General features: G+C 49.4%; 1 protein-coding gene across 6 annotated transcripts in view; it reads left to right on the forward strand.

Moving 5' to 3' along the window:
* The window catches only part of STS (steroid sulfatase), a 127,796-nt gene that overhangs the window by 30,692 nt on the left and 69,543 nt on the right, over positions 1 to 27,561 (forward strand). For 5 of the 6 annotated variants that reach the window (XM_041740106.1, XM_041740105.1, XM_041740107.1 and 2 more), the window contains 3 exons: positions 23,434 to 23,574; positions 26,413 to 26,534; positions 26,623 to 26,745. In XM_041740106.1, the coding sequence (XP_041596040.1) occupies positions 23,434 to 23,574; positions 26,413 to 26,534; positions 26,623 to 26,745 (386 nt within the window). Of the gene's footprint in view, positions 1 to 23,433; positions 23,575 to 23,975; positions 24,222 to 26,412; positions 26,535 to 26,622; positions 26,746 to 27,561 lie in introns of those variants that run through there. The other variant, XM_041740110.1, reaches the window with a different exon arrangement.

The raw sequence follows: 27,561 nt of genomic DNA on the forward strand, positions 1-27,561 counted from the left end.
CTCTCACCTCCTTTCCACCTGCTGTCGTCCGACTGTATTAGTCGTTACTTAGCATTTCCTTATTGCAGTTTTGAGTGGTATTTAGAGGCCATCCGCGGTGATACCATTTTACCCTTAGAACTCTCCTGTGCCACCACCCGCTCTGTAGAACAGCAGTATTCATACGTCCTTGACAGTGAGGACTCAAAACGGTTACGGAATTTCCCGAAAACCGCGCAGGTATTGTGTTAAAGCTGAGGCTGGAACCCGTTTCCTTTGGCGCCAAGCTTCACGTTCAGTAATCTTCACCTAGTGGTATCTGTTTGAGCCCGTACGACGCTGCTGAGGGTCATTTGTGACTCCTAGGGATGGGCATTTCAAATGCTTTGTCCTCATGTGTTGGTCAAAAAGATCTTGGTCCGGGATCCCTGGGTGGCGCAGCGGTTTGGCGCCTGCCTTTGGCCCAGGGCGCGATCCTGGAGACCCGGGATCGAATCCCACGTCGGGCTCCTGGTGCATGGAGCCTGCTTCTCCCTCTGCCTGTGTCTCTGCCTCTCTCTCTCTCTGTGTGTGACTATCATAAATAAATAAAAATTAAAAAAAAAAAAAAAGATCTTGGTCCATTTATTGCTAATTGAGCCTGAGTGGCTCAGTCGGTTAAGCATCCAGCTCTCGATTTCGGCTGTAGATCACGGTCTGAGGATCATGGCATCAGCTCCCTTGTCCAGCCCTGTGCCGGGCTCCATGCTCACCATGGTTATGATTCTCTCTCTCCCTCTGCCCTTTCCACTCCCGCGAGCAAACACTCTCAATCTGTCTATGTCTGAATGAATGAATGGATGAACGAATGAATAAATAAGTAAATAAAATCCTTGTCCCATTTATCAAGAGTGAATGAATGAATGAATAAAATTCTTGTCCCATTTATCAAGAATGAATGAATGAATAAATAAATAAATAAATAGATAAATAAAACGCTTGTCCCATTTATCAAGAATGAATAAATAAATAAATAAATAAATAAATAAATAAAATCCTTGTCCCATTTATCAAGAATTAAAGCTTTTCTTTTCCATGACAATGATAATAATAGCTTAACACAAAGCATTAAAGAAAAGGCGTGCGTACCTCCGCGTTGAGTAAAGTCTATATCCTACGCTGAAGGAACAGCTAACCAAAGTTATGCTGAAAAATCATGTTGCGCGTTTATTATTTGATAGATCGCACAGACCCAGTGGCTATCAGAGAAAATAATTTATTCGTTTAGGTTTGGCAAGCAAAGTGATGTTCGTTTCCTGTAATTTATTTCGAGAGCTTGCAAATTTTATTAAAAATCACCTCTGTCCCCTCATGTAAAGGAAACACATTTTTAAGAGGGTGCTGATTGATTTTTCTGCATTACTCAGGGCTTCGCGTTTTTATTCAGAAAACACCTAGGGCGCTGTCGTCATCCCCCCTTTGCGCTGCACGTATGGATTGTGTCGGCATTTCCTTCAAGCGTCTCCACGGGGATCCCTGGGTGGCGCAGCGGTTTGGCGCCTGCCTTTGGCCCAGGGCGCGATCCTGGAGACCCGGGATCGAATCCCACATCAGGCTCCTGGTGCATGGAGCCTGCTTCTCCCTCCGCCTGTGTCTCTGCCTCTCTCTCTCTCTGTGACTATCATAAATAAATAAAAATTAAAAAATTTATAAAAAAAAAAAAAAGCGTCTCCACGACCCGGGGAGGCCGTTAGGACTAAGGCAGTCCTGACAAGTGGAAGGTTGCGCAGTATTGGTCATCTCCAACGATTTAGTCAAGAAGGCCTGTCTTTGTAGTTTCAGGCAGAGGAAGGACTGAATTGACAGTCGCCCCATTGCTTGAGCTCATGAAAATTAATCAAAAATTTTCATTTTTCTAAACGATGTGAGAAAAAGGCTTTGTGATTAATGCTTGGAAAAAAAAAAGCCCAATTTAAGGTTTAACCATATAACACCAATCTAGTGGTTGGCAGGAAAACGTAGAGCTCAAGGTATTTATTTCAACGTAGTCTTCCAAATTGGAGCTTTAAACCAAAGAACGATCGGTACCTACAGGTAAACTTGCATAGAACAGAAGAATTATTCTCGAACTCGGTGGAAAGAATCATTGACATGATTCTTGAATTCAAGAATTGTAACTTGAGACAGCTCCCGGGTTGCGCGTATCTGTTAAAGATCGTGAGCTTTGCTCACATTAGTGCACGACCAATGTTTCTAAGTCCCCCTCCATTCCAGGAGGCAGAAGGAGAATGGCCCCCCGGCGTCTCGACGTCGCTAAGACAACGGGAAGAACAGCCGTTAGGTTGGAGGCTGCGGGAGCCAACAGAGTTTCAACTGCCCACTTCTGTGTTACAGGAAAGCCGGCTCTTTGCTTCTGAAGCCGCGATGGGAGGCAGCGGCCTGTGCTGCTCTACTTGCAAGAGAGTATAAATGGGCTGAAACAGGAATGTGGGCATTTAGCTGTTTGTCTCCATGACGTCCTGAGTTTTCCTGATTCTTCACATCTTTGTGGGGTTTTATTTATTTATTTATTATTTATGTATTATGTATTTATGTATTTATGTATTTATGTATTTATTTATTTATTTATTTATTTATTTATTTATTTATGAGAGACACAGAGAGGAGAGAGAGAGGCAGAGACACAGGCAGAGGGAGAAGCAGGCTCCATGCAGGGAGCCCGATGTGGGACTCGATCCCGGGTCTCCAGGATCACGCCCTGGTCTGCAGGCGGCGCTAAACTGCTGAGCCACCCGGGCTGCCCTGTGTGTTGTTGTTGTTGTTGTTTTAGATGTTTTTGTTTGTTTTCATCGCAGTCATTAAGGGAGGACGTGCTTGGGGCACGTGGTGCACTTGGTTAAGCATCCCGCTCTTGGTTTTGGCTCAGGTCGTGATCTCGGGGTCGTGGGATCAAGCTCTGCACTCAGCACAGACTCGGCTTGAGAGTCTCTGTCCCTCTCCCTCTCTCACTTGGAGCATGCTCTCTTTCTCTCGTGCTCTCTCAAATAAGTAAACAAATCTTTAAAACAAAAGTAGGGGCAGCCCAGGTGGCTCAGCAGTTTAGCTCCGCCTTCAGTCCAGGTCGTGATCCTGGAGACCTGGGATCGAGTCCCATGTCGGGCTCCCTGCATGGAGCCTGCTTCTCCCTCTGCCTGTGTCTCTACCTCTCTCTCTCTGTGGGTCTCTCTTGAATAAATAAATAAAATCTTAAAAAATAAATAAATAAATAAATAAAAGTAGGACATGCTCACTGTAAAAAAAAAAAAAAAAAAAATCTAAAATCAGAAAAGCCTTTAAAAAAAGCTCCATAATTCCGTCACCCACACTAAGGATTGTAATTGGATACGTGTGTGTCCTTCCAGAATTTCTTAGGGGTAATATATAGAAATGACAACGTACTATTTGTTCCGTTGTGTCCTTTCCATCTTGTAAGATTTTATTTTAAAACAATTATAGATTCAGAGAGAGATACAAAACAATAGTGCAGACAGGAGTCTTGTGCGCTTTGCTCAGCCTTTCAGTGGTAAAGGACTCTTGTTTCCGATGGACATATTTTCTGTGCTTCCAGACCTGGATATTCCTGAATAATAAAAAGAATTGCTGTTTCCACCTCCTGCCCTCCTTCCCCTCCCTGTCTTCCTTTCCTTATGTTCTCATGTCCTCCCTACAATTCCCCCCCCCCTTTTTTTTAAAAAAAGATTCTATTTATTTATTTATGAGACACACAGAGAGAGGCTGAGACATAGGCAGAGGGAGAAGCAGGCTCCATGCAGACAGTCCAATGCGGGACTCGATCCCGGGGCTCCAGGATCACGCCCTGGGCCGAAGGCAGACGCTAAACCGCTGAGCCACCCAGGTGTCCCAATTCCCTCCTTCCTTCTATTTTTTCCCTTAGCTTCTGAATTAACTTTCTAAGGCCACAATAGCAAATTGCTGCAAACCTGGTGACTTTACACAATATAAACTTATTATCAAAGGGTGGGTTCTGGAGGTCAGAAGTGCAAAGCAAGCATCAGCAGGCTGGAGTCAGGATGTCCGCATGGCCAGTCCCTCTGGGAGGCTCTAGGGGAGAATCCGCTTCTGTGCCATTTGCAGCATCTGGAGGCACTTGCATTTCCTGGATCCTGACTCCTTCTTTTGTCTTCAGGGCCAGTGGAATGAGCATCTTCCCGTATCTCCCCATTGGACTTTTTTTTTCCCCCATTGGACTTTTATAAGACCCTGTGTGATGACACTGGGCCCGCCCGGTTAAGTCAGGATTCTCTCCCTATCACAAGATCTTTAAATTAAACACACCTGCAAAGTCCTTTGCTTTAAAGTGCTTTGCTTTTAAGTCCTTTGCTTTTTAAAGTAACATAGTCACAGGTTCTGAGGATTAGCACGTGGACATCTTTGGGGGTTGGTTCTCCTGCACACCATCGTTTCCCTTTGTTCTTTCTGGTCTGAGCTCGGTCCGTGCAGACCATGCATCCTGGGTCTTGGTCAGATGCCCCGGGCTGTGCTAAACCTGGAAGAGCGCATAGCAGAGCATTGCAGCTCAGTACAGATGGTCCCCTGCTTACGACGGTTCAACTTAGGAGCTTCCCACATGTGACTTTTTACGATGGTGCAAAAGCAGCCTGCAGTCAGTGGAAACTGTACTTGGGATCGGGAATTTGGATCTTTTTCCAGACTGGAGACATGCTGTCCCGTCCTGTCTCATGACGCTGGGCAGCGGCTGCTCCCAGTCAATCATCCTGTCACGGGGGACCCAGAACCGACACAGTGACCACCATTCCATTCCCCGACAGCCCTCTGTTTGTCACTTCCAGTAGTCATGAGATGACATGCCATAGTCAACATGTTATCATAAAAAACGCCTGCGTAAGGTGATTTTACCCAACTGTAGGCTAATGGAAGTGTGTGAGCACATGTAAGGGGAGACTCGGCTCATCTGGGATGCTCTAGGTGGTAGGTGTATTCGGTGCATTTTTGGCTTTTTGAGATTTTTTTTCACTTACAGTGTGTTTATTGGGACATCACACCACCACAAGTTGAGGAATATCTGTATATTTCAAGATAGAATAGAGAAAAAGAATCAGATGCAAAGATAAAGGCTACAGAGTTGTTTTTTTTATTTTTTTCATTCAGTGGGACATGTATATGCATTTGTAACCCAAATACCCTTAGCCCGAGGTCTTGCTAGGTGTTGATGTGAGCACATTTGCTTTAACACTGCTCCCATTGTATTTCTTTCTCTTGGTTCATAATAAACAGTAGCTTCAAGCAACAGCCCTGTATTATCTCCCTGTCTCTGTGGGTCCTGAGTCCAGGCCAGGCATAGATTGATTATCTGCTCAGGGTGTCACCCAGCCGACATCAAGGTGTCAGGGAGATTCCCTTCTCATCTGAGGCTCAGGACCCTTGTCTAGAGTCAGAGGGCGTTGGCAGGATTCAACACCTTGCACTCTGGGTCTGAGCTCCCTGTTTCCTTGCTGGCTGCAGGTCCTGGCCCGCTTTCAGCTCCTAGAGGTGACCTGGGCACACGGCCTCCACAGGCAGTGGTGTCAGAGCTCCGTAGTGCTTCTTCAAGGCCGCCTGGAGCTCACCTGGCTTCCAAAAGAGCTCAGGACCTTTCAAGGCATCATCCGATTGGGTCAGACCCACTCACCCAAGATAATACCACTTTGAATGAATTGAAAGTCAACAGATGGGCCATCTCGTTACAGGAAAGGCATCGGTCATATTCACAGGTCCTGTCCTCTCCTCAAGCAGAGGGAACTGTAGAGAGCACGCATAGGATGCGGGAATATCGCTGGCCATCTCGGAGTTCTATCTGTCACACCCATATTTTTCTGGCTCCTGTCACGTGGACCTCAACCCTCTACAGAAGGTCGTCTTCCATGCAAACAGCTGTCCTTCTCTTTCCAGGCACTCGTCCTTATATCCATTGTGTGGCACGCTCCAGCTGCCTGAGCCACCCCTCGTTTGCGGCAGGTGTCTGCTGGTGCGGTGCAGGGAGAAGGCTGGACTGCTCTTGGGCACTGTTCACACTGGCTGGCCTTTTTTTTTTTTTTTAGTCTCAGGGCTGAACTGGTGCTTCCCTGCCCCCAAATGGGTAGAAGGTATGTCTCCGAGTCTAAAAGCAAGGTTGGCATTGAATCCAAACATCTGCAATGTCCTTTCCCCCTGCCCCGCCTCTTCTTGGGGCCTCCCCCATGCAGATCCATCTAGCAAACTTAGGTTCCTGTCTGTCTGCCCATCGTCACACACATCAGAACCGTTCAGTACTGCAAGAGAAGTGTGATAGAGGTGTACTCACATCACAGCTGGAAGGTTTCAATTGAGAGGGGGGCATGGGGTGATACGTATTTAGAAGAGCATTATGTCTCAAGACGGAGACATAGACCGTCTCCGTCCCATGTCCTGTGGTCAGTTCTGGGTTTCAGTGATGGGACATCCCATGTCCTGTGGGCAGTTCTGGGTTTCAGTGATGGGATCCTATCTGCACACCTAACACAGACGGACTGGACGGTCTGTCAGACGATCTCACTGGGAGTCTGCTATTCGTAGGGGGGATTTTGTGTCCTGCTTCCATTGGAGTTTGTGCCTTCTTGCCCCAGGAGTGGGTTGTTTTAAAGAGAGAATTCTCCCAGTGATCCCGAACATAGTCCCTCTGACCTCACTAGAATACCTGCTGATTTACGTACACATACGTAAGCCACCGTTGTTACCTTTGGATGCACGTGATCGGGACTTGCGCTAAATGGTTGTGTTGCTGACAAGGGCTCTGCTTTACTGAATGTGCACGATATAATTGTAATCAGCATTAAGTGTAGTGCTCGCTATTTAAGTATCCACACACCTCCCTGCTGTGGGGAATGCTGCAGTCTAAATCAACATGCAAGTTTGCTCACGTTTCTTTTCTGCGTGTGAAAATTTTATCCATCTCTGACTTCAGGAGAGGAACCATACACAGCCATGCTCGCGGGCCAGCTATGTGCTTTATTATGTGTCCCGTTGGGATTTTTGCTTTGCCCAACCCATCGCAGTGTATCTGCTCTAAAGAGTGTTACCTGCTTTTCTTGGAAGACTACGTGGGCTCTTGTAGACCTCCCAGCATAAAGGACTTGCCTGTAATCCTACATCACAGAAGATACTGTGGATGAGCTTTGAGAGAGCCGCATGCAGACTCTCCACATGGGAAACTCACTGCTGGGCGTCCAGTCTGTCTGGGTTAGGTGTGCAGATAGGATCCCATCACTGATGGGATGTCCCATCACTGAAACCCAGAACTGACCACAGGACACGGGATGTGGTTGGGGTCTTGGCTTCAGAGGTGGGCACTCAGGCTGTGGAATAGGGTGGTCCTGGTAGACTTATCTTGTCAGCCCTGGGGAGCCAGACTCAACTCCAGCTTGCGTGTCCCATCACGTGTCTTCCATATTGGTCTTTTCGAGTTCAAGGGACATCCCATGACAGAGACTTCCATATCTAGGATAAATCGGAGGGGGCACTCGTCAGGGCCAGCCGGCGGGTTAGGGTGGCCGAGCCAACATTCTGGGCTCACGTTCTATTCCCACAGGATCACCAGGGTTTGGGACCTGAATTCTAGGATATTCCATATCTTTGAGTGGACACTTGGTGCTTTTTTTTTTCTTTTTTAGAACCTTTATTATGTTTTAGATTTTAGTTCCAAAAGCAGACTTGTTTTTCTGCATTTCCTATGGGGTGGGGGGAGCAGAAGCACTTTCCCTTCTTAACCGGCTACGTTCTTCTGGCTGGTCTATTAATGAAATTGGTGTGAGACCGAGGAAAAGGAGAAACGTTTAATCTCATATGTACAAAGACATGAGGGGCTGCAAGACCATCAGGCAGTTGAAGCTTTTATGCCATCCTGAGCTAAACAGAAAGGGGGGTCAGGGTCTGGGTTTGGAGGGTGAAGAAGGGAATTCACAGGTGGATGGGATGAGCAGGTGTTTGGTAAGGGTCGCCGACGGGGATGTAAATCAACGGTCCTGCCACACGCCCCCAGCCTCCCCCACAGCCAGCCCAGACTCTGTGGTTGTCTCTGATGATTGCTATCTTCCTGGACCAGCCGCTCTGTCAAAATTCTCCCCGGCAATTAAGGGGGAGGTAAAAAGCTCTTCCTGAGTCTCTTGGGCGTTCATTGTCTTCAGCTCAAAATAATAATGCACACGCCAAAGTGGCCCATTTTGGGAAGGCCTGTTCTGAACCCCTTCCCGGGAAATGGTGAGAGTAAAACACCTTATTTTCTGTATCCATGGGTTGAGTTTCCTACGGGAGTAATTTTATTTTTTATCAAAAAATGTTCTTTCAACATTCTGCATCCCTGAGGAACCCATATAAAAATATATATAAATGTGTAAGTATATAGGAATGTCTCGTAGGCAGCCTCACATTGGAATTTGGGAGGGTTGTTTCCTGCAGCCTGGGGTTGTGTCTGTGACTTTAGTGCAAATTCTCCTTTGCAGTCACCGCTGAGGGCACTCGTGCCAGACCTGCAGCCACAGAGAGCACGTTGTGCGGATGTTTTCTATCACGGGTGGGCGTGTCTGGAGGCAGGTCCACAAGACCATGGAAAGTCCCCCCAGGCTCTCCCCTGGTCAGTCTCCCATCCAAACGAGACATTCCCTGATCTTAGTATCTGCAGTCCAGGGGCCCGGGAGGAACGAGTCTTTTATTGTGTCTGATGCAGACCCTCACCCTGGACCAGCCTTGTCTTGCAGTCATGGCTTCTGAATTGATTAGCGGTGGGACCCCCTCCTAGCTCTTTAATCTGAGAGAAGGCGGATGATGACCGGGGTGTCCATGGTGAGGATTAGATGTGGGACGACCTTGCCACACTCGTTTGCACACGGGGCGTTTTTGAGAGTGAAAGGACCGCGGCTGGGTGGCTCTGTGGGTTAAGCGTCTCCCTTCTGCTCAAGTCATGATCTTGGGGTCCTGGGATCGAGCCCCACACTGGGCTCCCTGCTCAGTGGGGAGTCTGCTTCTCCCTCTGCCCTTCCTCCCACTCATTCTGTCAATCTCTCTGAAATAAATCAATAAAATCTTTTTTTAAAAAAAAAGAGAGGGAAAGGAGGTGTCGATGATGAGGACAAGCAGCACAGCACTTGGACTGGGGTTGCGTGTGTAACAAGCGCGGGGTACCCACGCCACCACAGGGTACTGGCCCCGCTCTCAGCTCCTCTTTGGCTATATCACCGTCCTTGAACTGCAGCTGCAGGGCTGTGCCTGGTACAGCAGGTGCACGATAAATCCTATTGACATCCTTTGCACCCGAGCACGTTCGCTTTTTCAAGTCACATCGCTTCTGACGGATTGTGTGCGATGCAACATTGGAGCCTCGGGAAGACTTATCTAGATGTTCACTGTCTTCATCTTTCCCGAGAAGCAGCCCCCCCGCCCCCAAATCCTCCATGAACTCCTGCGGCCTTACAGTCTCCGGGTGACTGTTGTCGAAACGTCGGCCTACAAAGGACGTGACGTCTGCATGCTGTACTGGAGATGCGGGCCGTACAGTCGTTCTCGGATCATCTCTCGTGGGTTCTCCTGGCTCGTGGAGTGAAGGCAGCTCACCTGTCAGTGGGTAGTGGTGAAGAGGGAAACAGGTGTTGTGCAGGCAGGCTCCCCAGGCCTGAGGGCCCCGTGTCACCGCGTGGACTGCCGGCAGGCGTGGAGAGCCCCGGCAGCTCGCGTTCTCTGGGGCAGGGGCACAGCAGCAGGAGACGACAGGGCCACCGTGTCGGGCCCTCACTGCCAGCTTGTCGCCTTCACCCATCGCGTGCTTCCTGGAGATGCTGAAGAACGAGGATGGTCCACGGGGTGGCTGAGACTTTGGTGCCTTCTTCACGATCTGTCGCGAGACGGGAAGCTTGGCTTGATGTGAGAAGCAAAGTCCGAAAGGGCTGCGGGCTGGCCAGTCCAAGACTGCTCCACCCAGGACAACCTGGTGTGCATGGTGGGACAAGCAGCCGAATCACTGCACACCCAGGGAGGAGAGACTTTCATGCAAAGCTGCCCTTATTTCAAGAGGAAAAAGACTCCACCCATGGGCTCAGCATAATTTCAAAGCTTAGGCAAAAAGGATTTTTGTTTTATAAGGAGAAGTAAACAAAGCCGGGGAACCGGGTGTGGGAAGCAGGGTGAGAGGGGACCGTAGATCCAAGAGTGGTGTCCCCTGGGGCCAGGCTCCCTGGGGAGGGGCGGCCTGATGACCCAGGCTGAGCGTGGGCCCAAGTGCAGGACTCAGGGGCTAGGACGGAGGCCGAACCAAAGTCTTGACGCGCGTTTCCTTCTGATGGATGAGTGGAGGCGAGCCCTCTGTGACTCATTGGAGGCAAAGAAAGGGATTTGGAGGGTCCGTGATGACTGGCCTTGTGCAGGGTTGTCTTGGGAGCACCTGGAAGTCTTATGTGAGTCATTCAGGGAGGGGACATTCCTTGAGGTCACTGCAAAACAGAGAGCGGGGCTATTTCTTACGCAGCCATGTCTTCCCGGATCACAGGGATCACATGAACATGAACGTCCTTGGTGGCAGGGCTGGACCTGAGCTGCCGTTTGTTCTCTCCGCCATGGTTGAGTTCCGAGGGAGGAAATGTGCCAGGGGTACGGCAGGAGAAGGCGTACCGGGGCGTGCCTGCGTCCTGAGCCAAGCTGTGTTCACACGGACACCCAGGCTGGGTCAGGCACGGCCTGTTGCCAAGGCCAGGGCTCCCCCGGGGAACATCCTGGGCATGTAGGGGAACCTCTGCCCATGCAGGAAGCAGTAGGGAAGGGTCCGTGCGTGGCGTCTCTGTGTCTGGGGGCAGCAGCCCCCGTCCCCAGCGGCACGGGTGGCTGAAGCAGCGGCACGGGTGGCTGAAGCACGGGTGGCTCCGGCAGGCACGCTTGTGGCTTTCCCTCGAAGCCCACCCCGCTGGGGGGCACTGGGGTGTGCTCGGCGGCGACCTGCTTCTATTGCGTGTTCTTTTTTTTTTTTTTTTTATGATAGTCACACAGAGAGAGAGAGAGAGGAGCAGAGACACAGGCAGAGGGAGAAGCAGGCTCCATGCACCGGGAGCCCGACGTGGGATTCGATCCCGGGTCTCCAGGATCGCGCCCTGGGCCAAAGGCAGGCGCCAAACCGCTGCGCCACCCAGGGATCCCTATTGCATGTTCTCTTAACACGTATCGTCCACACTGGTGTTTAAAATCCGTTGTTGCTTGGTGATTTCCATTGATTATAATGATTTTCTGTGATGCTTAGCCAGGGAAGGTTTAGAAGGGGTTATAAATGGGGCTAATTAGTGAGATGCAAATCGCTTTTATGGCTGTTTCCAAACATTTAAATGACCCGTAATTAAATTATGTTGCCAAATTATTTCTTAATTATCATCTTCCTATTGAGTTCACTCCATCAGGAGATCTCATGCACAGTCTCTGGGCAGAGCAAGGAGCATCGTGCGGATGGATGCCTCGCAGAGAACAATGGGAATGCTCCTTTGCTTGGGTTCCTTCTCAACGGGTAGACGTGTGTGTTCCGTTTCCGCTGCCGTCTAGCTGAGACGATGAGCACTGTGTGGACGGACAGGACCAGCGGGGTCGGGGAGGATTACGGCGGTCACGCTGTTCAAATCCCCTACTCCTCCACCATGTCAGCCTTTGCACAGTGTCCCCGCCAGATGGGGCGTTTCAGTCTCTGCCCGGTCGCGGCCAGGGAAGGATGCCATGTGACAGGCTGGTCATTTCGTGGTCTGGCGGCTGCTCTAAAGACTGTGCTCCTGGTTTTGGACACAGTCCTGGCTCTGGCCTCTGAGACAGCAGCTAAAGCCTTTCCGTCGTTTGCAGACGGGTCCTCAAGCAAGCGTAAAGGCGCTTCTACTGCCTCCCGTGTGCCGGGTGCAATGTCACCGATCCCTGAGCCGTGGAAACATCCTGCAGAACCGTTTCTGTGCCCGTGAGCCCGTCATTTGCCCTCATCCCGATAAGCCTGTGTCTGCTTCTTCGATAGCAGAGATGCGGACTGAAAAATGGTATTTCGACTATGGCGCGGCACGTGCAGAGTTGGCCGGGACTCCTCTTGTTTGTCTCGGATGCATCACCTCATGTGATGTGCGCTAAAGGGGCGTTGATTTTAGCCTTAGGGACCGAGTCCCCTCGTCGCTTCCCTCGCGGACCCTTATGTTTTCATGGGCTACAATCTTCTTCCCATGACTCGCACGCAGTGAGATCACAGCTGCCCGGTATCGGCATCCTCCTGCCGTTGAGGAGACGCGTTCAGCACATTGTGTGTCATCCGTGGATTTGGTCCTGCGGGTGTTTGTGTCTTGTTAGGCTTCGCTAGCAAGTCTCCTTCTGAGACTTGAGACTTCCTTCTCTTCCCAGGCGCACGCTGTCCTCTACGTGTGGGATGCATGTTCTCGTGGCACGGCCATACAGATCACTGGTACCAGTGATAACGGGAGGGACTCGTGCTGCACGTCCTGGGAACCTTCCGCATCTGCCGTGCCTCTTCTGCAGGCCAGCACTCTTTTGCAATAGCTCTTCGCCCAGGGGTCCCGCAACGTGCGATGTCCAGATTCCTGGCTAGCGTTACTTTTCATGCCACTGCTGGTGTTACCGAGGCTGAAGAGGTCTGGTTGCATCACGTCACAGGAGCACAGAGCTGGCCCGTTCCCAGCCGGCTCAGGACGGTACCAGACAAACGCCACGTAGCTTCCTCAGTGCACACAAACCATCTGCAGAAACACTGATTCTGCAATCTTGTGGCCGAGACACCTGGAGTTAGCCGGGTAGCTCGGGTCTGGCTTCCCACCTCCACCTTGTTCTCCTTACAGGCCAGATGTGGTTGTTTATGACAGGACTCGGTTAGGCAGCATGGCCCTCTGATGAGTAAATGTATGTCTGTGGACATTTACCTAATGAGGTCAGCGTGCTGTGGGACTGCACCGGGCGTCCTTTGTTTGTGTTTGCATGGACACCACTACGGAGTCAGGAAGTGGTCGTATTTGCTAATTAATTACGTAGACTTGTATCCTGTTGTCAAGGAGAATCATGTTGGTGTTCGAGCTTGGATCTTCTTGGCTTCCTGTGTCATCCCCCTCCACCAGAGTGGAAATAAGCTTGCAGCGTAAGCTCACTCAACACGGGAAGACCGTGGCCAAGGGCGTGTTGCTGTAGAGAAGACGGTCTTCAGTGTGGACCTCACCTGGTGGGTCTGAGCAGACACAACACATTTGCTAGACGGGGGACATGTGCCCCGGGCTGCACGTGGTATCTTGAGTCTCGTACAAAATGGCGTTGAACCCAAAGACAGTTATCGTCTTTAGGTGTCCAGGGGTACGAAGGCTTTCACGGTGTTGCTCGTCTGGGAGCAGAGGACGCTGCCCTGAGTGGAGGACTTGCAGCTTACAATTGCTGCACGCTTGCCGTCCCTTCTGCGTCACGGAGTGTGTCTGAACTTTGTATTCCAAAGATCGGATTTATTTATGTATTTATATCAAGACCGACGTTTCAGCTGAAGGCGATTTTGAATGGCATCCATTGAATCTTGTGAAAGGCTTGACGGAGTCTGTAGATGTTGTTTATCCGAACGCTACCACGGTGCGAGCTTTTGGTGGAAGACGGTGGACGTGGTTGAATTCTTTTATGAATCCTTTAGCGTGCTTACTCATTATTACGGATGTTTTAGAGGCTGTGTCTACCCATCAAGCAACCGAGGGTCACTTGGGTAGGAAGGGCCGTCCCATTCTGGATTCTAGTGTATGTGGCTTTCACTGTCTGATGGGTTTTTACAACCGCTTTGACTTTGGGGCACCCGGGTGGCTCAGTCGGTGAAGCATCTGGCTTCGGCTCAGGTCATGATCTCAGAATCTGGGATTGGGCTCCACGTTGGGCTCCCTGCTCTATGGGAGTCTGCTTCTCTCCCCCTCCCCGCTTGTCCCCCCTCTCTCTCTCTCTCTCTCAAATAAATAAAACCGTTAAAAAAAAAAAAACCGTTAAAAAAAAAAAAACCGTTAAAAAAGAAAAGCACGACACCACTACAACTTTAATGGAGAACCTCATACGGTCTAGCTGGTGGGGATGACCATCTGGCAGTTCGCCACTGAGCGAAACACAGAATCCCCAAGTGACGGAGCCATTGCACTCCTAGGAACACACCCCAAGATCTGTAAACGGCCCATCCAAACAAGACGCTGTACGTGAATGTGCACGGCAACACTAGTCAGAAAAGTACGCCCAAAGTAGAAGCCACACAGACGTCCCTCAGCAGATGAACGGCTGAGCCAGACGTGATGCCACCCTACAAAGGAACAGTGTCCCGCCGTGTGAAGGAGCAGAGTGCTGATGCGGAAACCTTGAAAACTTTGTGCTCAATGAGAGAAGCCAGACGACCCGTGAGCCCGAGGTCATGACCTGAGCCGAAATGAAGAGTCGGATGCTTAACTGCTTGAGCCACCCAGCTTCCCTGACTTCTGCATTTTAACCAGCTCTACAAGTGGATTGCCTTTTTCATATTTTTCACTTATTTTTTTCTCTGTTAGCATTTTCAGCTGTCTCCATCCTCCTTGAGTGGACAGAGATGGGCTGCCAACATTTGCACGCTGGGGTGTCCCCTTTCAGCGTATTTAGGATCTGATGGCAAAAAGACACACAAGAGATTCGTGGTGATGCATACTGAGGCCTGAGGGTCTACTCTGGGAAACCAGGTTCACACTCAGAGCCCAAGAGTCAGCAGCTGGTGGAACAGGTGTGAACAAGGAGCTCTTGGGGCACTGGAGTAGAAGGGTGTGTGAGCTGGTCCCCAAAGCCACGTGCTGCCTGCAGGATCGACGACACGGGAAGGCCGGCCCTCGCTTCATGTACTGCTAACATTTATGTGTGCTCTGTGCTCACAAACGATGCTCCCCAGACTTTATCCCATATATGAGTCAGCCACCTTGAGACGCGGAGGAGGTTTTGGAGAAGGCAAAGCGGCACGCCATGAGCACTGGGAGCTTGTGTCTTCTTCTGTGGTTCAGGTGGTCATGCCCGGCCCCGATCCGTAATAGCTACGATCACGTTTTTGCTTGTGATCTTGAGTCATGGCTCATGCCGAACATTAGAAATGATAGAGGTTGGAAAAGCAAAGTGGGAGGAGTCGGAGGCTTCCTGGCCAGGGGATCCAGGAGCACGCCGGTGTCCCCAGTCTGTGTGGGTCCAGGCTCTGTCTCTCTTCCCATGGGGTCTCCGAGAAAGCGCCGTGGACAGCAATGACCTTGTTGGCCAGGGTTACATTTTATTATCTGCTTGAGCGCCGAACCCCAGACCATGCCAGCAGGTTAGACTGGGATGCGCCCAGAGCTTCTGTCCTGGGTCAGCAAGTCCGACAACCAACATCCCCTCATCCCGTGGGGCAAGGGCACATGGCTCTCTGGAGCCTCCTTGATGAGGATGCAAATCGCCTCCTCTCCCCAAAGCCCTGCCTCCTGATAACATCACCTAGGATGTGTGTGTGTGTGTGTGTGTGTATGTGTGAGGATTTCAACATCTGATTTCTTTGCGGTGCAAGAAGGGGACGCATCATTGAGACCAAGACCGTTTCAGTTAATGTTTTTATTACAAAATCCTGCTGTGATTCACGATTGCCAATAAACGGGTCCCCTAAATGTGCCCCCCCTCACCTGCCACCATAGTCCTAACGACACTTCTGTTCACTGCTCTCTGGTACCAAGAACTCTCCAGCCGTGGTGACCCCTACAAGCCAGGGACGAATTTGTAGGATGTTCATCTTGCCCGCAGTTTTGAGGACCCCTTTGGTTCCTAAAATTCAGTACATTTTACGTAAATGAGCAGGTGAGCCGTGATCACGAGTGGATGATGGCAGAGCATTTAGGTGTGGAGCTCACGGAGAAGTATGAGAAGCCTGAGCAGCAGATTTCTGCGTCCCCTACAGTTGCCTTACCCTGAGCATCGTTGACATCACTGTCCCAGCCGAGGCGCAAGGTTTCCACATCACGGACCTCCGGCATCTCGCTGGAGCACTTACAAGTGAAATGGCAAGGGGAGTATCCCGTTTGTGAAGTCACCCAGAGGTCTTCCAGGTGGAAACGCACCAGCCTGGCGGTGGCGTGCGGCGTCGTGACAGGCGTCATCACGCTTCATTGCCGGCGGCTTGGCGTATGGTCTTAATTACAGAGCTCCGAGGCCCCTGAAGAACAGCTGTTCTCAGACTACTCTTCCGAAGTGTAGGAAATGCCGTGCCGCCAGCGACGTTCCTCGTGGGTTATTTGCCTTTGTGACTGCTGCATGTTGTTGATGGCGCAGCTCCGTCTCACAACGCGCTTTGTTCCTTAATTTGGACAGGAACGCAGTTCGCCGTTAAGATAACCTCTTATCTTAAGGGCAGTCCACTCATTACAGAACACACTTTTCACGAAATGACACTATATCAAAGCTCTGCGGCATTAAATGTTTTCTGGGGACCGTGATACCATAAGTAAAATGTTTGCTTATGATAATTACGAGTTACTGCGCGCAGCGTGGGCGAGCGCATAATGCTCTTTTGTCTTAAAAGCCAGCCATCAGGTGTAAACATTCAGAAACAAAAGATTCAGCCATCGAGAGTGAAAATAATGAGTCGGGAGCAATGAAAATTTCTCTTGTAGCGCTTGAGGTAACACTGGAATGGAGACTTTTATAAGACATTGATACTGTAGACATTTCTTTTTTTTTTTTTTTTAATTTTTTTCTTATTTTATTTATTTATGATAGGCATACAGTGAGAGACAGAGAGAGAGAGAGGCAGAGACACAGGCAGAGGGAGAAGCAGGCTCCATGCACCGGGAGCCCGACGTGGGATTCGATCCCGGGTCTCCAGGATCGCGCCCTGGGCCAAAGGCAGGCGCCAAACCACTGCGCCACCCAGGGATCCCACTGTAGACATTTCAATGTACTAATAGAATGTGATGTGGAGGATCTATCACCAGAGACAGGTATATATTTTGTCACGCTTTTTGTCGTTGTGTGAGTGTGTGTATAGTGTATATTTATACACAGACCATGTACGTATATATACATATATGTGTATATAGAGGATACAGCACACGTGCTCTGCACATACACGTATATGATATGCCAAAAATGCGTTTAGGAATTTAACCCCAAAGTTATTTAAGAATTTAATGAGAAACCGTATGATGAATAAAAATGTCCATTTGGGTTGTACATTAATGAAATGTCCTATACGCGGGGGTCCAGATAGCAACATACATGTTGATAGCATGCACCTGATGCAGTCGTTTCCAAATGCGTAGATGTTCACAGATTTGTATCCTGCAAATAGCTGTGAAGGTGGATTCCACGACCAGAGTCAGGAATCCACAAGTGCAGTTAATGCTGGTTAACTTTTCTCTAGATTTTGTGTTTAAAAAAAAAAAAAATCACATAATTTTAAAAAAAAAGAATAAAAATTGCACAATCAGGGGCACCTGGCTGGCTCAGTGGGTGACGCGTTTGCTTTCGGCTCAGGTCATGATCCCAGGGTCCTGGGATGGAGCCCCTGCGTCTGGCTCCCTGGTCACTGGGGAGTCTGCTTCTCTTTCTCCCTCTGAGCTCTCTCTTACTTTTCTTCTTTCTCTCTCAAGTAAATAAATCAAATCTTTAAAAAAAAAAAAAAGCATAATTACTCAAAATATTCAAACAGCCCAGGCATGTATAAAGTAGAATAGAATTCTCCTTCCATCTGCAACTGGCCCCTGGATGGCACCTCATGGCCGGGCCCTTCTCATCACGTTTCTCTTTGAATGGATTTGGGGTCCAGCAGTACTGGTCTGTCGACCCTGTTCCTATCAGTCTCTTGCCACACCCTTTGAGCTCATAATGTCACCTGTCAGGCTGACTGTCCCCATCTGTAAACTGGGAGTCATCGCAGAGCCTGCCACACTGGTGGGCAGTTGGAAGTGGATGGTGGTCTCTATAACACGGGTACCTGGAGGCTAAGGATCTGATACAAAGCGAAGCGTGTGCGTTGTTCCTGTTGCTTTGGCCATTCGCTCCTGCCCCTGCCGAGGCCACCGTGTCTCATTCTGAAACCTTGTGGTCTTGGCGTTGCTTTTCCCGCTGGGGTTGAGTTTGTGCTTGTAGTCCTCTGAACTCCATGGGAGGGGCGCCCCATCACTGGCTGGCCTTGTTGGGTCTGGAGCAGACTACAGGACCACTGCTACCTTTGCCTGAGAAATTCCCCACCTCCTAGACGGGGCTTGGGGAGTGGGGGGTCTAATATGGCAGAGTGAGTCCCGTCAGTGCCATAGAGCATCTACCTGCCTCTTAGCATTTCCCAATGTCCGGTGTTAGCCAGGGAACCTAACACAGGGTGAGGCAGTCAGGCATTTACCTGAGCAACGGGGGCAATGCCTTTCAGCAGCTCAAATGTGCTGGAATGTTGAAAGCTCCTCAGACTCTGGCTTGCTTTTTTTTTTTTTTTTTTTTTTTTTTTACAGCTTTCATGGGGTAGTTTGCTTTGTGCCGATGCTTTCAGAGGCTACCCCTGTCTTATCAACTTGAAAGAAAATACAGAGTCAGTCCCAGGGAGTCTTAGTCTCCTCCGTATTTACGGGAACATGAATCTTACAGGAGCTTGGTCATGGTAGGAGCCCGTGTGTTGTACAGCTGTAGACAGACGTGTGCAAGCATCCAGCCGCTCAGTCGCGTGTTGGCAGGTAAGGAATGTCAGCAGCAATTTGGGAAGCGTCACGCTTGGACTCATCGCGTGCTACCCTCCTCTTCGGCTTCCGGAGCGTAGGCCGTACCGCCAAAGGAGACACGGGAGTCCATGAGCACCACGGGGGTCTTCCAACTTTCCAAACTGAATGTCTCCCCAAACTTTCTAAAGATTTCAATTGTAAAGAAAGGGGCTCAGTAAGACTTAATTTTTTCAAATTGCTTTCTTGATTAATACTGTTAAATTAATGTGATTAACTTAATGGTGCTCTGCATACTTGAGTGTGTTGAGAAATGCAAAGACCCGAGCACCGTCTACGGTGGCATAGACAATAAAAAATAGGGATTCGCTAAATAAGTAAAACATGAATATTTATTTTAGAAAAATTGCAAGCAATTTATTTTTTTTTATTAACGTATGCTTGGCACACAATGTCACACTAGAAAAATCACAAACAATGTAAACAGGTATTTAAATCTATAGAAACGCCTGTTTTGAACAGATATTCAGATAGGTTTTTGCGGTCTTCATGTCAGACAATTTCTATGGTTTAAGAACAGGACATCTATTTAGGTGACACTTTGTTAACCAAATTTATGGGTCAAGAAATTTCTTATATATAGTTTGAGTAAGACCACGTGTCTTCTAAACATTTATGGTTAGTAATGTAGGGTTTTCTCTACTTTCCATGTGCCTTTTTCCCCATTGAGCAAATAGATTAGGAACGTTTTTGTTGCCATGGTAAAGTTTCTGTTATGTAAGCGCAGTGTTAATTTTTCTTTAATGAGCTAATTTAATGTAATTACACCTCCAGTTACGAAAATGTTCTTTTGTCTCTCTCCTTCGTAATTGTGTTTTAGGAAGAGCTACTTCCTCATGAAAGTGTTCTCTTGCTTTTTTGCCAAATTAAGATTGTTCAGAAAAATAATTTAATTTTTAAGGAGGGAAATTATACAGTTTTTCAGAAGTTAATGTGCCATGCTCATATGTTAGAGTAGAGCACTTTCATTTATTTGTTAAGTACTTTTATCAACTAACTGTGTTTTAATAGTTTAAAACATCTTTATAAACGCCCCTGCGTGTGGAGGAAAAACAGGTCTGATTATTTCAGACAATAATAATTTATATGCAGTGACATTTTAAATGGCTATTAGCAAACTGACATTTTCTAACATTTTTTACTTTCTCACGTGACGCCTAACGATAGGTACCACGGGCACATTTTGGAGGTACCATTAATGACATAATGTCACATTGAGCCAACCAAACCCATTCTGAGATTCAGAAATTCATACTCTGTAGATATTAATAATTATTAAAGGGCTTTGATCCTATTGGGTTTAATTTTAATTAAAAAAAAAAAAAAAAGTCTGCACCTGAACTAAACCTCTCAGCAAAATGCACGGAAAATCGGCATGGATTTTTCCAATGGAGGACACATGTACAACACATGTGCAAAGGATCCTTATGGTGGCCACATCCCGGCATGCAGCAGATATAATATAGGCCCCGGACATTTTGCGTCTTCATTGTTCTCTGCAAAGTTCAATGGAGAGCAAGGTTGAAATCTCATTGACCACTCTCACTCTGTCTGAGTCGTCACATCCAGTTAATTACCTGGTTGTATTAATTGCATCTCAGATCAATCCTGTTCTGTCCCGCCTGCCCCCACCTAGTGTGGGTACCAGCATCTCTGTGGCGTCACAGCCACTGTGCGCATATTCCCTCCGGCCTGTGCCACATGCATCCTCCATGGAGCAGCAGAACGATGGAGGATGCACATCACCCCCGGATTAAATTCTTCACTGCCTGCCCGTCCTGTCCCCAGTGGGCTGGCTTGTGCTTCCCACCTCTGAGCCCTTTTCTCCAACTCGTAGTGAGAGTGTTGCATGGAAAAACAAAGAAAACATAGAAACAGTGGCACTCGCACATAGGAATGCTGTGCCTTCAGCCATTTGCAAAAGAAGCACAGGAAAAAGGACAAGGAGGGAAAGCTACCACCTGAGTGCTTCTCTGCATTGTGGCTTTATATATTTTCCTTCTGCACATTGAGAATAAAAGTGAACAGACAATGAGACAAAGTTCATTTGAAAAAAAAGAAACAAATTATGGTTTTTGTGTATGTTAAAAGCAGGGTAGGCAAAGTAATTCTCAGAATAGCTAGATTTGGGGTGAAACTTTACTAAGAGTCACAGGGAGCCTAGATTTTGCTTCATTTAATCTCTAAGTGAACCGTATCCCTCTGGCCTACCATAAGTACATTTTCCATTCCTGGTGTTTTCAATTTTCGATCGTAAAACAAAAATTCATTTTTCGCATCGTTTGCTGAGCTGAGCAATGTGTCTTTAAACGGCTTACATAAATTCTGACACCTCACTGCTAATGAAGCATGTTCTTAAAATAAGTTGAGCATGACCTCTGAGCTCTTGCCATGGAACGTCTCTGCAGGCCCTTATTAATGCAACGGAACTTCCTATTGGAAGCTCTTGGACTTTGTTTTAGTTCTTTGCTTCTGTGTAACAGGCGAGTGCAAAACTTAGCAGCTCAAAGCAACATGCATTTGTTATCTCAGAGTGTCGGTGGGTCAGGAATCTGGCACAATGTAGCTGGTGCGTTGCAATCAAGGTGCCGGCCAGGGCGGTGGTCTCATCTGAAGGCTCCACTCCCAAGCTGACTCAGCTGGCGGTGGGCAGGATTCTGTTTCTTGTAGGCCGTCAGCATGAGGGGCTCGTGTCCTTGCTGCCTGTTGCCTGCAAGTCTCGCTCAGTTCCCCGTCACAGGGGCAGACGGGTTCTCTCCGGCATAGAATCTCACTTCATTAAAATCCAGCAGGAGGACGAGTCTGCTGGCCAGACTTTTTGTGTTTGCAGCCTAACCACAGACATCACCTGCCACATGTTTTCCACATTCTGTTCATGAGAACCAGGTTGTGAGGCTCAGCTGTGCCCAAGGGGAGGGGATGATACAAGATGGGAATACCAAAGGGGTGTGCCTGGGGCCAGCATGTAGTCGGCTGCCACAGTTTGCTTGAAACTCTGTTGCTGTCCTTATTAAGGTCTACACAAAGTCACGATGACACCACCAACAACTGCTGGCCCCTAGTGATGAGTCCTTTATGCATTCATAGTGCTAAATGTATAATTTATCTCCTCCATGATACCTACAGCGTATTGTTAGTATGATTGTCCCCATTTTACATGAGAAAGTGCCAAGCCAACAGGGAGGTGGAATTCACGGTCCCGGGTTTCTCCACCTCACCTCACCACACCTGCAGAAGGCACGTTTGCCCCTCCAGTGCTTGCTGGAGTGGGCGCCGTGCTTGTGGATTCCCACGTTTGGCCAGCTGGGGGCATGCGGGGGTGTGCTGTGGCTCGTTCAACCGTGAAACCATCCCCAGGCTCTCACGATGTCTATGATCCGGGTTTTGCCCGAATAAGTGTGTAGAATTGGCATGGATTTGCGGGAACCGCCAGTGAATTGCTTGTGGTTGTAAGGGTGTAGGTAGATGGACTAAAGTCCTCCTAACAAGGGTTGTGTGTCTCGCACTTTATCATTTCGGAGGCTTTTGCCTTTTCGTTCCCTTGAGGGGAGGCAGGGCGATGTTTCTCCCCACCTACCCCCCAGCTTCATTGAGGTATAACTGACAAATACAATCGTCTGTATCTAAGGTGGCCGCGTGATGATTTCATGGTATACCTTGTGCAGTGACTGTCACAATGCAGCTCATTAGCGTCATCAACTCACGTATCATTGCCCATTTTTTGGTGAGCGGAGACAGTGCTCAGGATCTAGCGGTGAAGCCTGGAGCACGAGTTCCGTACAGTGTCGTTAGCTGCCGTGACCGTGCCATCCCGCGGGTCCCAGGACGTGTTCATCGTCTAACCGGAAGCCTGTACCCTGGGACCAACATCTCCCCGATCCCGGCCCGAGCCGGCGTTCCTTCCGCGACTGCGAGTTCAGCTCCTGCGTTTTGCTGCAGGTTCCCCGCGAACGAGCTGGCGCCGCATCCGGCCTCGGCCGGGGGCCTGGTGTCCTCCGGCTCCCCCCTAGGCCGCGACTGGCGGCTGCTCATCACGCCCACTGTGTGGCCGAGGCCCGAGGCGGAGACGGGGTCACGGGCCACGGTGCGGCGCAGCAGGTCGTGCCTTGCACCCCAGGGTCCGTGGCTGGCGCCGAGCCGTGACTGCGCACACGTGCCCTGGTCCCTGCAGGCAGGAGGGAGCAGCCGCCACGAGGGCAGGCAGGGCACGTAGGGGTGAGCGAGCGACCGGCCCGGCCTGGTCGTCCTGCGGGGGTGGGGGGGCGGCAGCGCTGGCTGTCGGGCGGGAGGATGCCACAGGGGAGAGCGCAGGTGGGCGAGCATGGGGAGGCGTGGGTCACCCAGGTCATGGGCGCATGGGGCGGGCCAGGGGAGTGGGGGCGCGGGGGCTCCCCGGGAGCAGGGAGGGGGGTGCACTGCACACGCACACACACACGTGCACCCACTCCAGTGGCAGGAAGCAGCTGAAGCCGGGCCAGGATGCCACTCGGGGCCTGCCGTCTGCAGCACCCGCCGAGTAGCACCCACGGGTGCAGGGCTGCAAAGGCCCCTGTAAGTGGCGGCGCCGCCCAAGTTCTCGGCCGGGCGATGTGTCTGCGTGGATGCGGAGCTCGCATTGCCGGGGCACACGGGGTGGAAGAAGGTCCCAGCAAAGGGGCTGCTGCAGCGCCCCGGGCGCCCCTCACTGCCCTCTGTGTGCTTCCCTCTGCAGGAAGATGCGGCTCCGTCTGCTGCTCCTGTTGTTGCTGTGCGAGGCCCAGGGCCACGCGGCCCCCAGGCCCAACTTTGTCCTGCTGATGGCCGACGACCTTGGCATCGGAGACCCCGGGTGCTACGGGAACACGACGCTCAGGTGCGGTGACACAGTTGCTGCGTGAACACCGGGGCCCCCCTTGCAGGCCCCGGCCACAGGTGACGTGAACGCACAGAACGCCGACGGGTGTCAGAACCCTTCACAGCGCTCGTGTCCACCTGGGACTTTACGTGGATACAGACCGACTGGCGTCAGGAAGGCGGGTGGGACTCGATCTCATTGAACAGGGTAAACCAAGAGGGACCACTAGAAAGATCATCAGGGTGACCCTTTCCTACCGAGCCGACTGTGCCGTGTCTCCCGCATCCTCACTTGGCTCTGCCCGTGGCCGCAGCTCTCCTGTGTTTGGTACCGGCTGCACTGCAGTGGGCCCCGCTACTCGAGCCACCGTCAGCTTGGGTGACCACAGAACCTCTCAGGGGCCACGGGCGCTGGTGATGGCAGAAGCACACTGGGAACCACACTTGGGGACAGAGGAGGACATTCTGTTTCTCAGCCCCACTGCCTAACCCTGGGTTCACGTCAGACGTCTCGTAAGGGCCCGTGATTGAAGGAGAGTAGGTCCTTGCGTAACAGCATATTGGCATCAACGCTGCATTTTCTCTTAATAATCATGAGGAGACGATGACATATTGTGCTTCTCAGCTTCCTCTTACCAACGATCGGTACAAACTGAATCACATGAGGTGGGAAAGAGATCACTGGCTTTTAGTAGAAGTTTCTCATAAGATCTATGAATAGTAATAACTACGTGAAGGAGGGGGAGGGATGGACACACCTTAAGGGCTGAGGGATGCTGATTGGCTTTCATGCCGTCACTCTGGCTCCTCGTCTCCTTTTCAACACGACAGTGCACCTTGGAAGAGTGTTTCATAGCTTTGTGTCAGAGCAAACAAAAATTAGGCATTAAGTGGTTCTTTTGGGGAGAACCCGGCATCCAGATGTGTGTCAGTTCCACCTCTGAACCTTTGCATCACGTGCTGCTTGTCATTTGTGAAGTGTGTGCTTACCTACGACATGTGTTAGAGCTTAAACACGTGGACACGGATGAGATTTCAGTTGACCACGTGTGTTTTCTGCCCCACGTTTGGCCTCATTTTGTATAACATGTAGATGTTACTTTTGGACACTTGTCATACCTCTATTGCTGGTAATTTAGTTTTTCTTTTCTTTTTTTTTTAATTTAGTTTTTCTTATCAGAGTCATAATGTCTACTCATTTCTTAAATTTAGCTCATTTTTTTTCTTTATTTTTAGATTACTGTTATTTATTGTCATTTAAAGTCAACTGAGTAACTTACCATGTATTATTAGCTTCAGAGATAGAGTTTAGTGATTCATCAGTCGCACATAATACCCAGTGCTCGTCACATCACATGCCCTCCCTAATGCCCATCACCCAGTTACCCTACCCCCCACCCACCTCCCCTCTAGCAGCCTTATTGGTTTCCTAGAGTTAAGAGTCTCTTAAGGTTTGTCTCCTCGCTTTCATCTTATTTTATTTTTCCTTCCCTTCCTTTATGTTCATCTATTTTGTCTCTTAAATCCCATAAGGGACTATTAATCAGCCATCAAAAAGAGCGGAATCTTGCCATCTGCAATGACGTGGATGGAACTAGATGGATGGCATTATGCTACGTGAAATAAGTCAGAGAAAGACAAACATCATATGATTTTTAATATTATGTGTATTCCTGAACTTCACTGAGCTAACAGATAACCTTACCCAGTCAGGGGTTTTAATCAAAGAATTACAATCAAGCCTTAAGGTTCTATGTCTAACAGATCTCAAAAGGAAAGAAAAAGTGTCTACAATCACAATATAGAATCTATGTCACAGCGTATCCTACATCTGTCGTTTTCCTTATTGGATTCCAGTTCTTTATGAATTACATATTTTCACATTCTATTTTATTTTTTTAAGATTTTATTTACTTATTCATGAGACACACACAGAGAGAGAGAGAGAGAGAGAGAGAGAGAATGGCAGAGACACAGGCAGAGGGAGAAGCAGGCTCCATGCAGGGAGCCTGACGTGGGACTCAATACCAGGACTCCAGGATCACGCCCTGGGCCAAAGGCGGCGCCAAACGCTGAGCCACCTGGGCTGCCCAACACATTATATTTTATAAGCTCATCTCCCCAAATAGATGTCTCAGTGCACAGTCTAGGTATGAGGAAGTTTAAGTCAGATATGCAGATTCCGTCTTCTAAACCTTCTAAACCTTGCAATGGGAGGCAGAAGCACAGTGGAAAGGTGGGCTGTAACGTGCATACACTGAATTCATGGATGGGGGAGCAGGTTGAGCAATGCGATGAAATGACCTTCACCTTCAAGCTCTGCATCACCAAGGGCTCTCTGTGTGGGCACAGGAGCATGAGACTGTGGGCCACGAGAATAAGATGCATGCTCCTGTCTCTGTACACCCATGTAAGAGGGCAGTTGGCCGTGCTGTCCCTTTGTAGTGAGGAAGCTTCTGTGATAGGATCTGTGTCCTACACACGGGCCAGGCCCCCTCACAGGACAAGGATGGCCCTAGGAGGCTCACGAGAATCCTGTCTCTGCCAGGACCTGAAGAATAGAAGGTAGCCAGGCTGGTAGAGAGGCAGGGGCTGCATTCCCAGTGGAGGATGTGGAATGAAAGCTCAGCATGGCCCAGAACTGAACAAGGTTCATTTCTGAATGCCCAGCAAGTGTAGAATGACTCCTTGACAGGATTGGCAAGTCCATTGCCAGAGCAACCGGGATGGCTTGTCCTGCATCACCCACACTTCTGGAACTTTCCCTAGATTGCTGAGAAGTGATGCACTGTAAAAAGCCACAGTGGAAGCTGCATGTTTCAAGGTCATCATGAATGACATGAGTCTTCCATTCTAGAACTCCCAATATTGACCGGTTGGCTGCAGAAGGAGTGAAGCTCACACAGCACCTGGCGGCGTCGCCCCTGTGCACACCAAGTAGGGCAGCCTTCATGACAGGCCGGTACCCCATCCGATCAGGTAACCCCCAGGCTCCATAGCCATGGCTCTTGTCCTCCTAGGGGCATCCCTGACCCCCTCTTTCAATGGTTCATTTCTCCTGTTTCAGGAATGGCCTCTCAGTCCTTCATAGGAGTGTTTATCTTCTCGGCCTCTTCTGGAGGACTTCCAACCAGTGAGATTACCTTTGCCAAGCTTCTCAAGAATCAAGGCTATTCAACAGGTCTGATAGGTAAGGGCAGCTGAGGAGTGGGAGTCGAGGGCCTGGGCAGGGTGAGTGGGGGAGGGCATGATAACTGGCTTTTTAAGGATGACATCACTGATACAGTTTGCACAATTTCACATAATGAAGAAATAATTTCAATTGTAAATTAAAACACAATGCACCTATCTGGGCTATTTGAGTGTGTGTGTGTGTGTGTGTGTGTGTGTGTGTGTGTGTGTGTGTCTGGACAGGTAAATAGATGAGATTGATAGATGATAATGACAGATGGATGGACTGATGGATGTATGAATAAATGGAAAGGTAGATAACATAGCTGATGGAGCCACGTATGGATAGGTAAATAGATGAAATGGGTGATGCATGGATGATGGATGGATGGATGGATGGAAGGATGGATGGATGGATTGTTAATGGTGGGATGCACAGATGGTGGATGGATGGATAACAGATGGATAATGGGTGGATGGATGGATGATTGGATGGACAGGTAGATGGTGAATGGATAATGGGTGGGAGGGTGGATGATGGTTGGATGAATAGATGGTGGATGGATGGATGATAATGGATAGTAGGTGGATGGATGGATAATAGGTGGATGGATGGATGAATGGATCATGGTTACATCCATGAGGAATGGATGAATAATGAGTGGTTGACTGGATGAATAATGAGTAGATGGATGATGGGTGGATGATGGATGCATGGATGATGGCTGCATGGATGTGTGATGGGTAGATGGATGGATGGTGGATGGATGAATGGATGATGGGTAGTTGGATGAATGGATAATGGATGAATGGATAGATGAGGTAAATGAGACAC

This window comes from Vulpes lagopus, chromosome X, assembly GCF_018345385.1.
Source record: "Vulpes lagopus strain Blue_001 chromosome X, ASM1834538v1, whole genome shotgun sequence".
NCBI lineage: Eukaryota > Metazoa > Chordata > Mammalia > Carnivora > Canidae > Vulpes > Vulpes lagopus.